This window comes from Coenobita brevimanus, chromosome 1, assembly GCF_032717465.1.
Source record: "Coenobita brevimanus isolate Jiangsu-jjx chromosome 1, ASM3271746v2, whole genome shotgun sequence".
Taxonomy (NCBI): domain Eukaryota; kingdom Metazoa; phylum Arthropoda; class Malacostraca; order Decapoda; family Coenobitidae; genus Coenobita; species Coenobita brevimanus.
In genome coordinates this window covers 64,477,361-64,491,932 of record NC_136954.1, presented here as the reverse complement: position 1 = coordinate 64,491,932, position 14,572 = coordinate 64,477,361, and the positions used below count along the sequence as shown (strand labels likewise).

The window sequence follows — 14,572 nt, the reverse complement described above, 5'->3', positions numbered from 1 at the left end:
ATACATTCATACAGACTTCATCATTTTTATCAGCATATCTGAAAACAAACCTGCTTCTTCAAAACTTGCGACAAATAAATGACACAGAATTGTGCACCCGTTTATATATAAAAGAAAGACAAACATCAGACCCATCATACCATACATACGCTTTGAAAAACGTAAATGAAGTGTCAAAGACATTTAGAATGCGAGGCAAAATGAAATCAAGAGAGGGGATGGAAAATATAGATGTTGCAGTGTTAAGAGACTAGTACTCAGAGTCAGGGAACTGTTACTCGAAGTCGATTGGCTTACACTCGAGGCCAAGCAGCTGTGACGTAGCAATCGTAGCATCAAGGTCACAAGGATTGCACTTTGGTTGAAGAGGCAACAGACAACCAAAACAGCTCCGTAAGGATGACAAGAATGAAACAACAGAGTAAGCATACCGGTTCCCGGAAACTCGCTAAATCACAAATGTCTGGGAAATCTGAGGGCCTCTAAATAGTAGTAATGGTAGTAATAGTAGTCGTGGTGGTGGTGGTGGTAGTAGTAGTGGTGGTTGTGGCGATAGTAGTGGTGTGGTGGCAGTAGTAGTAGTAGTAGTAGCTGTAGTAGTAGTGGTAAGTGGTGGTAGTAGTGATGGTTGTGGTATTTAACAGTGGTAGTGGTGGTAGTAATTGTGGTGGCTGTAGTGATGGTTGTGGTATTTAACAGTGGTAGTGGTGGTAGTAATTGTGGCGGTAGTAGTGATGGTAATAGTAGTAGTAGTAGTAGTAGAAGACAGTTTCACTCGGTTTAAGGGGGACATTTTGTAGTGGAAGGATGAGACAATCTCCATCGTCACCACCAATAAGATGACATCAGTTATATGTCATCCTTGCATTTCCCACAGACGATTTTATTCATCTTGCGCAAGGCCTGTCGAAGTAAAGAGCTAAGTTCAGGGCATAATTTATTGTGCCGTCAGTCGATTTTATTCTTTGCCGTCAGTCGATTTTCTTCAACCATCAGTCTGTTTTATTCTCTACCACCAAGCGATTTACTCTTCTACCGTCAGACTACTTTATTTTACCGTCAGACGATTTTGTTCAACCGCCAGACGATTATATTCCATCGATTTGATTTTTCCATCAAACGATTTTATTCAGACGATTTTATTCCCTGCCGTCAAGCCATTGTTATCAGCCACCAAGCGGTTTTATCATCGATGCAAAACACAAAGATTAGGTATAAAACTAATTCTAATAAAACTCGATGGATGATATATTAAACGAATTAGCAAGTCCTTAGAGAGAGAGAGAGAGAGAGAGAGAGAGAGATGAAGGGACGTCATTGTCACTGTTTTGTAAAAGGTAGCTGTGTGTGTGAATAGGAAACCTGTACACACATGACCTTGATGGTGTGTGTGTGTGTGTGTGTGTGTGTGTGTGTGTGTGTGTGTGTGTGCAGGAAACCGGTATACACATGACCTTGATGGTGTGTGTGTGTGTGTGTGTGTGTGTGTGTGTGTGTGTGTGTGTGCGCAGGAAACCGGTACACACATGACCTTGATGGTGTGTGTGTGTGTGTGTGTGTGTGTGTGTGTGTGTGTGTGTGTGTGTGTGTGTGTGCGCAGGAAACCGGTAAACACATGACATTGATGGTGTGTGTGTGTGTGTGTGTGTGTGTGTGTGTGTGTGTGCGCGCTGGAAACCGGTACACACATGACCTTGATGGTGTGTGTGTGTGTGTGTGTGTGTGTGTGTGTGTGTGTGTGTGTGTGTGTGTGTGTGTGTGTGTGTGCGCGTGCGCGTGTGCGCGCGCGCATATGGGAGTGAAGAAGCATCTCATGTACAAGTATGTGCGTTTGTACATTTATGTGCGTAGAAACACGAAAACCCGTACACATATGACCTTGTCGGGGAGTGTGTGTATAAGATGGACAATGGTTTTGTGTGTGTGTGTGTGTGTGTGTGTGTGTGTGTGTGTGTGTGTGTGTGCGTGTGCGTGTGCGTGTGCGCGCGCGCGCGATGCAAATAATGCCTTGATATATTCGATTATATGTGTGTGTATGTTATGAAAATTGTGTATATATATTCTTATAGCCATATGCCTACCCGTGTGTGAATGTCTCATGTGCCCGTGTGAGTATATACAAGTATGTGCACATAAGAAAAAAACACTACTTCTAAAACATCTGACTGTATTACTTCAGAGTTTTTCGCCGTTATATTTTCTTAGTTTTATTTATAGGTAATATTATGAATGAAATATGTTTATTACTTAAGTCATTAAACTTACTGACGTTATTTAATATTATACATCTGCATTTGATTATATACAGGTGTGTATATACTGTTTATATATATATATATATATATATATATATATATATATATATATATATTACCTGGAGGGGTTAAGTACAGCCATGAGCAAAAGTTTGCTGACAACCATCTACCAACACTGGGTACTGCCTTTCATATTTTTCATTCCTGCGTAGACGACAGAGAGTTTTCTTTCTTCTCATTATCTTTCGTTGTGTACTTCCTACTGCCATCACAAATATAGTTCATGCAACACCATCCACCGTAGCAGTCGACAGGGAAATGTGGGCGAACTTTTGCTCACGGTTGTACAACCTTCATTAACCTCTGCGCAAGTAAGACATTTTTGAGATGAGTAAAGTGCCTGGATACTGATTTTACTTTACCTTGGCCCATATTCTTGCCCTTTGCAGTTTATTTCACATAGCTCATTGGAAAGAAAGACTATACTACAGCTCTGCGTCCTTTCAATATCATTTCCTCGTGACTAGCATATTCTAGTGTTAATCAGTAGTTACAACTTGCATTGAAGGTGAAGAAATTGCTTTTTAGACTAAGCTGGAGTAAAAAGGATAAAGTAGCGAGAATAAAGCATAAGAAGGCCACTGTACAGAAGGAGTTAATCTGTAGCCTTCGCGTCCGACTACTTTTAGCCAATTCAGTACGGTAATTGTGTGTGTGTGTGTGTGTGTGTGTGTGTAGTTCATTCTTGTCTCCAAGCAGTTTAAATTAAGCTTAAGCCTCATACACCCCTTCATGAAGAGAGAAGAGGTAGTAAGAACTAACCTCGGTCTAATGAAATTCATTAATCCATGGAATAAACATTAAACAACGTCACCGTCTTAGGGGTTACACACACACACACACACACACACACACACACACACACACACACACACACACACACATACAGAAAGTTGTTTAACTTTTGCGGTACGTTGAGATTTGAGTACTGTACATTTTAGTCACCATTCCGATTTTTTTTTTTATTCTAGCCACATTCACACGATTCTGTTCAGCTTAGAGAGAGAAATCAGGTTGAGGTTAGCTTAATGGAGACTAAATCGTCCACTACATTTTTTTCCAAATTTAAGAAAATGGTCTGAATGTAACAAGACTAAACTAAAAAATGTCATTATTGAAATTTTTACCAATTTAAGTGCATTTTTATTTCTGGATTTATAGATTTAAGTACATTTTTGGTGGGTGAAGGAACATACTGTCCACTCATTTGATGTAGTCCTACCGTCATTTGACTTGACACTGAGTGACAAGTCAAATGGTTTGGGGTAGCTCAGGAAATCATGTACTGTGCTGAGTGGTAACTGTAACCGTAAGAGTTTGGACGACTTGTGGTCTAGTGGGTTAAGACTCTCCTATTGGCTGTGACCCGTAAGGAACAACGTCTGAGGGTTGTTTGGGTTTTATTGCTCACACATTACCGATTAAAGATAGTGACTGGTTAATCGCCCTAAATGTCTAGACCAAGGTCAATAAGGCCTTGGTCTAGACTACGTAGCCACGTTGCTCGTGATGGAGCAGGAAAGGCTTAGATGATTGATACGTATATAAACAGGATATCATTACTTCATTTTTAACTAATGGAGTCCTTTGCTGGTCGTGACATGTGTAATATTCTGCTTCAGCAAACGTCATACGCTTTTATTCTACTAAGTCATAGGAGCCTTAGAGTGTAAGTCCATTTTCACTTCAGTATTTATAAATGTGTACGTCTTAACTTAGCTGTTTGTTGTCTTCCATTCCCGGCTGAATAAAGTCGTCTGGCGTCAGCTGAACGAAAATACTAGAGTTGTCTGGACGAAAAGAGTGTTGACAGTGACGATACCACTTCCCTGTTACTCCTATGACTCAGCTGAGTGAAATCGTCCGGCGTTTTATGGAATACAAGACTAGATTTGTTCCTGCAATGAAAAAATTAACATCTTTATCAAATATCTCACTTTTAGCTTTATTTTGAGAACGTTTAGTGATTTGGGGGCACATCTGATTTTGAGGACTTTTAGCGTATGAACACTTTTAGCTTATGAGCCCATTTACCATATAGTGAACACAGCATCTTTGGGCTTGTAGCTTATTGTGAGCAGTTTTAGTCTATTATGAGCACGTAGCTTATTATGTTCAGTTTTAGCATATTTTAGGAGTGCTTATTATGAAGCTTATTTTGAAGATTTAGAATATTCTGGTGGGTGTTTATTTTGAGGACTTCCTGTATAATATCTTATTATAAGGATTTACATTGTTTTCATGACAGAACTTTGAGGGCTTAAAATGGCCATCATATTTTGACGGCATAATATTGTCGCTTTTAAGCATTTTTAGCATGTTTTGAAGACGGCTTATTTTGTTCAGTGAGGCGTCATTTTCTCACTTTTTAACCCTATTATTATGATCACTTTTCAATTTTTTTTCATGTCACCACCAGACGATTCTGTTCAAATTAGATTGATCGTTTAGTAGTGAAGGGGTTAATGAAGGTTATAATACCCTCATCTCCACCTATGTTTCCCAAACCTGAATAAAATCGTTCAGAGATAACAAGAATAAACTGGCCGAAACGCCCTCATGTTGAAAGGGTTAATAATCTCTGATGATCATGTATTTTTCTCATTTTCTTCCAGTTTTTTTCTTGACTCGCTCAGCTAAATAAAATCGTTTAGCGTTAGCTGTAATAGAATGTGCTAGAGGTGTCCGGATCATGAGAGGGTTATCGGTGGCAGTATTAACGCCCTCAAGCCAATGTGACAAAGAGGTCAGGGTTGGTATTCTCTAAGTTCCAGTGTCCATTTGCGCTCACCTTTCTCTCATAATTCTTTCTGGTAACCAGTTTTATGCTACTATTTGTTGTTCTTTGTTTTTGTTTTTTTGTCATCATATTATACTTTCACATCCTCTCAGCCCGTTTACCGTCACCATTCTCTCTCTCTCTCTCTCTCTCTCTCTCTCTCTCTATCTGTGCGCGGGGGGGGGGGGTTCATGTCTCTCTCTGTCCGCGCAGATCATCAAAGCTTTTCTAGTAAGCATTATTAGGTAATCTAACCGACATGTTCTTATACTTTCAGATTCCACGGCCAGCAAAAGCAGAACGAAGACTATGATAATTTACTGCGCTAGGTGAAAATAAAGGAATAATGAGAGGTGAATTGGGTGAAATTGTCGGTAAATGATTATAATGATTAGAGATACTTCACTGAGGACCAGAGTGAATAACTCGGTAATTGAATAACTGCCGATTATAAGTGAATAATCAGGTACTTAAATAATGGTAGATAACTGACTGGAAATCACTTGTATTTTATAAAGGATTTCACAGAAAAATAAAACTTAAGTCACTCTTTACGCCAATAGTTCGATAAGAAAATAATATTAAAAATCAAGTATATACCTGAAAAAACATGCCAAAGACCCAACAAAAATGTGCCAAACACCTTAAAGACGTGCAGAAAGTGTGAAAAAATAATCAGCACCTAAACACTGACAGCAAACATAAATACCCAAGAGGGCGACTGAATAAACACCCCAGTCCTTGGGAAAACCTGTGAAGAGCCAAGTAAACATCCGAGTAAGAACAGGACACCTAATGAAAAACAACCTACACATTTAAAGAACGTAAATGAAGAAGAGGAAGGAAGGAAAGAAACATAATAATAACATGTAGTCTTTGGGGGGGGAAAAAAAATCACTATAATAGGCTACGTACAAAAGAAAAACCTGATGTGACTCCCACTGCCACAAAATCACCAGAGACCAGCAACAAACACAAAACCCCCGAAAAATACCCTGTTGAACAAAAGATACGTCGGACAATACCGGGATAAAAAAAAAAAAAAAAAAAAAAAGGTAGTACCTTGGAGCGACCCCCTTGCCTGAAGAGAAGACCAGGTCTCACCGGAATACATCAGGCCTCCCATCAAGTGACCTTCGCCACCAAATCAGAAACCTGACCATAAATACGTTAAAAGCCTCGAAAATATCCCTCGAGCAAAAACAAAATCCCATTAAAGTACGTCTAATTCCTCCAAGCAATCTTCCTTCCCTTTGAGTGGCCCTAGAACCACAAAAACATCCCAAAATGGGCCAAGTGTTCGTCCGCCGCACCACTGCCGCGCTGCTGTTCCTGGTGGCCATCTTATGCATCGTCTGCGTCGCCCTTCTCGTCCTGCTCCTGGCCCCTGACTGGCGGGACACTGGTGCGGAGACCACTTCGGGCAAGCTCCAGACGGCAGGGGGACTGGCAACCACCCCTGATGTAGTCTTTGCCACCCACAAGCCCACTAGACCTACCCAGAGACCCGTCACCACCTCCAGACCAATCACGAGCACCAACCAGCCGAAACAGCCGTGGGAGGCAAACTATCGAATCCCTAGAACCACACTTCCACATCACTACGACCTCTACCTTCACCCTGACTTGGAAACCGGGCTATTTTCAGGTAAAGTTGGGATAGTAATCGGCGTGACCTCACCCATATCCTACCTGGTGGCACACATCAAGTACATGAACGTCACCAAAACGGAGCTTCGTAGTGGTTCAGGCGCTGTGGTACCGCTTCGAGACTACTTCGAGTACGAGCCCAATCAGTTCTGGGTCGTCCTGCCAAAGATGACGCTCCAGCCAGGCAACTACACCTTGTACCTGGAGTTTGAGGGGTCGCTGGAAGGGAAAATCGTGGGGTTCTACAGGAGTGTGTACACGACCAAAGCTGGAGAGAAGAGGTAAGTCACCCCTTGAATCGGTGAAAGCTCGTTTTCTGCTGTTCTTCAGGCCTACTATTGTTGCTATTACTATTAGTAATACTATTTACCTATACTCCCCCTCCTCCTCCTCCTCCTCCTCCTCCTACAACTACTATTAATAATAAGACTAAGAATAATTATGATAATACTGTTATTATTAATATTACTACTACTCCTACTACTGCTACTAATGATAATAATAATATTATTATTATTGTTATTATTATTATTATTATTATTATTACCTTAGTGAGTGATGCGTTAACGCTTAATTATATTTGAAATGGTGAGGTGGAGTCAGGATTCCGGGGACTTGAGTGGTGAGTCAGTGAGTATGTGGCCAATTTTCACAAGGCATGTTGTTTTGATTAGTTCTTGCGCCATCGTTTGTCTTTTTTTACATGTTTTCTGAAACCTACCTCACTCCACCTGTTGTCGGGAAGAAAAGAGGTGGGATGATGATGATTTTCATTCATTCATTCATTGCCAGATGCCATGTATCCCAAACGGGGTGGCCAAGGGCTTAGAGTTAATTGTTTTACAGGGAGGGGCACTAATCCTCCACCAACCCCACTTGACACGTAGGGATGCCAACAGCATCTGGTGTTCCCAGGCGGTCACCCATCCAAGTACTAACCAGACCCATGATGATGGATATATGGGTCATTTTACTTGGGCATACTGTTGATAGTTTTGCTGATGGTTTGGGTCACTACTGTTGTTATTACCTGTACCATCAGTGGCTACAGTAGTGCTCTTACCTTAACTTGGACCAGATTTTATTCCTTTGCAGCATATTTCACGTAGCTCAGTGGTAAAGACAGAAGCATGGCTCAATCCTTTTCATAGCACTTCTTCGTGACTAGTACAGCTTGTAATGTTAATATCTTGTTACAGCTCAGTATTTTAGGTGAAGAGGTGGCAATTTCACACCAAGTTGGATTAGAAACGAGTATAGTATTGCTATTACAGTTGCTTTATTACTAATACTTGTCACTCTTCACACTACTTTAACCACCATTGCCGCCATAATGCAGTTTATGGTTTTTGTTATTGTTTATGATTATATTTGTTGTTTTTCTGTGATAGTGTCTGGTGAGCGGGGTACCAGGGAACCCCCGGAAGTGAAAGCTAGAAGTGAAAGTTGATTATTCTAGGTTAGGGGCAAGGTGGATAGGTATAGACAGCTGCAGAGGAGGAGCAGAAGCGGCAGGATTAGGATAAGGAGGAGGAGGAGGAACAAGATAAGGATGAGGAGGAGGAGGAGGAGAAGCAAGATACGGATATAGAGTAAGAGGAGAAAGAGGAGCTAGAAGACAACAAGACGAAGGAGGAGGAGGAGGACGACGAAAGGTGTAGAATTATGATGATGACGATGATGATAAATAATGATAATGGGAGCAGTGGTAATGATGGTAGTGATAATGGTGATAGAGGTAATGGCGAAGATAATGGTGCGTCAGTGATGATGATAACGATATAACTGGTAAAGAAACATTTGGTGACCACTAGGTTAAGTCAGTGTGTGTGCCCTTTTTTATCCTTTTACCCAGAATAGTTGGTCTGTTTACGATTGACTTAACTAGCCCTCTCTCACACCTTCAATACTAAGTCGAGATTGTGTGGCATTCGGTGAGCCTTAATGGTGGGGTAGGAATTAGTGTCCTTGGTTACTAGACAGTTTTATCCTCTTCTTTAACTACAGCTGGCCATCGACTGAGCTGAAAGACGTTATGGATCATTGTCAGGTATAAACAGACCGACAGTATAATTTCTCAGTTCAGTTTATCCTTTTAATTTTTTATATATTTGCAAACTACCCCTGACTACATTATTGAATTTAAGAAATACCTTTCATAATGAACGGGTCAGTGAAAGGTGTCTAACCCCTCACGTTTGAAGGCTCGCATATTATTGATAAACTCGGAAGTGTTTAGTAAAAATAATATATAAAAGACGACCCTGGACGTCAAATATTAGTTATTCCCACATGTAGGATAGATTTGGGACTAAAATGAAAATATTGTAGTTGCGATGTCTGAGATTTTTTAATACTTTAAGCACTAAATAAATTGTAATGTCAGTTTACGTTTTATCATTAGAAAACCCATAGTCTTAAACTCAAAAATCTCAAAAGGAGGTTAGTAACTCTTCACAAGTTTCAGTTACCCGTATCTGAATTTAATCTTCCATCGCAAGGTGAAACAAAATACTAAGTATTTTTGTAATTGCTGACCAAGGTATTAATCGTCATAGTTCCTCTTAAGCATGGTAAAATCGTTTGTCGTTGCCCAAAGCAGAATGCAAAATAGGCAATTCACAGTCGAAATTAGTTGTAGTACACCTACTGATTAAAAATTTGTCTTGGCGTGGGCGAGGAGGCCAAAACTGCCTTGCATATTATACAGTAGGTGTGATCTATCTGTACTCTGTTCATTTAATGTGGCCTAAGATTGCCATATATCTTTCTTGAATGATGAGTTGTAATAAGAAGCTCTAGCTAGACTATGAAGCCAGTCACGAAGTGCTATGGCAAAGCTGTATGGCTGCAGTACAATAGTATCATCTTCCTTAAGCCACGGGAGCTGTAAAAAGACAAAAATCACGGCTGTTAATGTGAATAAAGTATAGGCTGTGATACAGTAGGATTATGTGTTGTCTTCGAAAAGACAGTCCTGCAAAAAGTTTCGAACTGGGAAGGATTAAACATAGTTTTTATCCCCTATGCTCAATGAAAATTCGAATCTATTGGAATTAACAAGAATAAAATAAGAGATGTTAATTACTGAAGGGATCGAATTCTTATTCATTGAAGTACGTAGCACTTGAAGGGGAGAGAGAGAGAGAGAGAGAGAGAGGAATCTCATTATACTTTTATTCAGGCATATTAAATTAACGTAATGAAGATTTACTTTAGTTTTTACGTCCGTCTCTCAGCCCTTCTTTACTTTCCATTATAATTTTCCCCTGCCATCTCCTTTTTCCTTCGATTTCTCTCTCTCTCTCTCTCTCTCTTTCTCTCTCTCTCTCTGCATTCTTATGTTCGTATTATCCCCCCATCTCCCTTCCTCCTTCCCTCTTTCCATTAGATTAAGAGAGCATCGTAGTTGTGAAGAAGTCAGTGAAGCTAGCCCACGGGTATATTAATATAGGTCTTTATAGTAGCATAAATATCCCGTCTCTTGAGATAGTAAAAAAAAAAATAGTATGGAAGTGGCGAGAATAAATCGCTGAAAGACTTTACACACATATTCAAAGAGAGAGAGAGAGAGAGAGAGAGAGAGAGAGAGAGAGAGAGAGATCTACTTTCACATACCCTCTGAGGAAAACAAGTTCGTCGTAACAGTGGATAAAAAAAAGAAGAAAGGTACGCACACACACACACACACACACACACACACACACACACACACACACACACACACACACACACAGGTCGCCGTAGGTAGAAAGTCACGTGTACACATATTCAGAAACACACGCCCAGGTTTCGTAAGGGGTAGAAAGTCACGTGTACATACGCACACGTACACACACATACATACGCACACACTAGGAAAATTATCAGAACCGGTCTTGAAAGGTTAGTGTGTGTGTGTGTGTGTGTGTGTGTGTGTGTGAGAGAGAGAGAGAGAGAGAGAGAGAGAGAGAGAGAGAAAGAGAGAGAGAGAGAGAGAGAGAGAGAGAGAGAGAGAGAGAACTATACTTTTATAATTGAAAGAGAATGATTTCGTAACTGTGTGTGTGTGTGTGTGTGTGTGTGTGTGTGTGTGTGTGTGTGTGTAAGGCAAGTTCTAAGAAGGAATGAGGTGTCATAAAAATAAATATTAAAGATAGGTGTGACACACACACACACACACACACACACACACACACACACACACACACACACACACACACACAGTCATCTTTCTAAACGAACATCAAACACCCACACCTTTAATTTACTCACTCATATACTGTTGATACATAAACACTCAAGAACGGAGGGAAAGTGAAGAGGAGAGAAGGGAGGAGGGGAGGGAGGGAAGAAGAGACGAAAGGAAAAAAAAAAAAAAAAAAGGAACGGGAAGGAGAAAATTTAGGAACGAAGGAAAGGAGGGTGGAACGAATGAAGAGAGGAGAGTGGGAAGAAAATACAAAAAGGTGGTGACAAATGAAGCGCGAAGAAACGAGGACGGTAGTACAATAAACAGTACAAAAGAATACACAGGAAAGCAGACAACAACAGATCAATTTTTTTTCTGTTTTTTTTTATGGCTAGGTTATGACTCGAAGTCAAAGATTAAGGTAGCCCAGCACGACGGCTTCCCCTACCCACTAGCAAAAATAAAATTAAAATAAGCACAGATACATCAGATGGATGCGGGACCGTAAACAGCTTCACTAAAGTGAGGCACAGTGTGTCTTTATTCGCGAACCATTTTGTGTGTGAAACTCGTTAGGATGTGATTGACTGTCAGGGCGTCTTGGAGGTGCTGTCGTTTCCAAAAATACACCATCTGGCCGAAGGGGTTAAGGCGATTGTAGCGGGCATTTTTTGCTTACAAGAAATTTTTCACCAAAGTCAAATCTTATTCCTTTCTCGGATAAAAATGATAAATATGTAAGCAAGCTACTCGTTCCAAGGTGTAAAGAATAAACTGCGGCCATAGTCATAACCTTCCTTGATAAGGTCGTTGGAGTATGTTCATATATTTACTCGTGCAGCGACTAAACTCGTCACAACCAAACTGTAGTGAATATCCACGGGAAAAATTCGACAAAACAATATTATTTCTGATAATAAACGGCTGTGGAGATTCGATTAATGTTAGAAATGGGCTAGGATCCATGATGAATACGACACCTGTGCCAGGGTACACAAACGTACAGTACTTACAGTCAGTTTTCCTCTTTAACTTCATGTATTTTTGCCGAAAGAGTAAGAGATAGTGCGAGTCTGTTTTTTCCTTCCCTTGTACTTAAAAAAGAAGGGGGGGGGGGGGATTTTGTCGTAACTGTAAATCGCATTCGCAGGATGGGCAAGAGCCATGGGAAGAGTTTGCAGTTTCCTTGTATTTTCTGGGGAAAACGAATCACAGGTACTACTGGCATTTGATCGTAAATGTTTGCCAACTTAATCTGCGTCAGGCTTGTCGGCGCTGGAGGATGCCTTCATGTGGTGGCCCCGATATAAACTGGTCCCTTAATTACTTGGTTATACAAACGTCCCTCATTTACTTCTTTGCCCCCCGAAAGGAGGATGGTGAACTGCAGATCAGCTTAAGCTTGTAGTCCATCGGGCTTACGTTTCAGGTGAACCTGGGACTAGATCTATTATCACTACCAAGATCTAAAGACCTGTAGATCTTGATTACTACTCAAGCTTGATAGGAAACTCGTCTACCTCAACCCCCGTCACTCGAGGGAAGAGCCATATCCGAAATGTTGACTCTTTCAGCCGTAGCACGTCTTTTACACTTTATTCGTGCTCTCTCCAGACGATTTTATTCAGCTTCGGAAGACTTCTTGAACTAAAGGGATTAGATGCAGCATAACCTCCGCTGATGACAACCCATCCTAAGTTGAATAAAATCGCCCAAAGCTTGTATGATTTCCTGAACTAATGAACTAATACACCGCAGAAATGAAAGGATTAAAAATGAGAGTCCGAAGATGTGGATAAGCCCTCACTTTTTGATGGTATCCTTTGGAGTATGTGATGATGATAAGCATGCCTGACATTTTTCTTTCACTGCTGTCTGCACTCCAGTGTGGAATGCAGGCCGTTCACATTTAACAATTACACCCTCGTGCACTGAAGTTTGACATTACGGCTGTCAGTGTTGGGGAGTAATGTGCGTAGAGATAGTCCCTTAACCCTCCCATGGTCGGGACACCTCTTGTATTCTATTCCAGTTAACGCAACACGAGTTAATTCTGCTGAGCGAGTCCAGTAACTTTAGTGTTAATACAGTACTTGTACCATTAACCCTCTCATCGTCGGGACAACTACAGTATTCTGTTTATGTTAGCGCCAAACGAACTTCTCCAGCTGAGAGTGAGTATAGTAGCCTGATCATCATTAAACCTTACATGGTCGAGACAGATGTGGTGTTCTGTTACAGCTAATGTCTTGCGATAATTCTCAGCTGAAAGTGAGTCGTAGGAGACTGGGTATGCTATAATCTTTTCCAGTTATGTGTATCTCTACAGAACTGCGTTCAGACTAGCAAATACTGAATAGCCAGCCACGTGAAAGCGTCCTACACAGCACCGTAGTTCATCTTACCTCTGTTTCATGGGTAACAGTGAGTCTGTTCGTTGCAGTCAACCAACTTTCACTGTTCATATTTTTGGGGGGGTTTTAAAACTATATATTTTAAATGCAGTTTGCCATACTAGTGCTGTTAAAATCTGCATGGTTCTTCCCAGAAACTTGACCACTGACTTGAAAATGAAACAAGGCAAGGAAGCGGACAAACACAGATAAAGTTCTTGGAAATTAGGGCATGGTATACTACCGCCAGCAGACTCCGTCTTTGGTTCCTCTTCGGAATGGAAGCCACTTAGCCCGCAGTCGAGTGGTTGCAGGTTCATTTCCCGGGCCGACCACGAGACCTTTGGGCAGGGTCTTTTTACACCAGTTTGTATGCATCTGAAACTATAACAGGGACCTGGAAATGTAGAGCAACGGTGGCGTGTCGTGGTTGTGCTTGCAACCCCAGGCTCATCTAAACGGAACCTGGTGGACTGTAGGTTGAAGCTGTCCTTTTCGTACCGTCCACCAACTATCCTTCGGGGGATAGGAACTGAGTTGAATAACATTTGTAATAACCGGTCAGCGGAGTTGCCCGGCTATACTGGTACCACCACCTGAATTCGACTCTCACCAGCATCGTTGCGTGTCGTAGTTTGGGGGAATGTACTGTATGTTTAGCTGCTTTCATTGTCAGTCACGCACTTACGGCTGTCATTTTCGGGAGGTGCTTGAGGTCAGGCTAAATCTTGCAAGTGAAACATTTCTCTTGGAAACAAAAATTCATTCTTAAAACGTCTTTGGGTAATGTTAAAGAAAGGGAGCATGAGTAGTTGGTTTTCATGTTTTCTGTTTAATTTGTATGGGGAAGAGAGAGAAAAACAAAAAAGAAAAGGAGGAAATAAGACTAGGGAGAATGGAAAACGGACTTCTAGGAAAGATGTGAAGGGAGAAGGAAGAAGAAATAATGAAGAAAAAATTGACAGAAATAAGGAAGGATGGAGAGAGAAAGAGGAGATTGTAGAAGAGAAGCAAGGAAATGCAGGAAAAGAAAAACGATATTAAGAAGGAAAGAAGCGGAGAAAGCAATGAAAGAAATGAAGAATAGAGAGAAAGAAGGAAAGCTAAAGAAAATGGAGGAAACAAGGAAAAAAACGAGAATGCAGGATGTAATGAAACTTTCAGTGAACAAGAGGTAAGGAATACAAAAATACGAGAGAGAGAAAGAGAGAGAGAGAGAGAAAGAGAATGAGTGAAGGAAAGAGATCGACCTATATTGTATTGT

The 14,572-nt window shown here is 40.9% G+C and overlaps 1 protein-coding gene across 1 annotated transcript in view; it reads left to right on the top strand.

The window, feature by feature from the left end:
* Positions 1-6,272: 6,272 nt before the first annotated feature.
* Positions 6,273-14,572, top strand: part of LOC145400495 (glutamyl aminopeptidase-like) — an 87,407-nt gene continuing 79,107 nt past the window's right edge. The window contains exon 1 of the mRNA XM_080273039.1: positions 6,273-7,025. Coding sequence (XP_080129165.1) covers positions 6,382-7,025 — 644 coding nt within the window. The 5' untranslated portion in view covers positions 6,273-6,381. The remainder of the gene's footprint in view (positions 7,026-14,572) is intronic.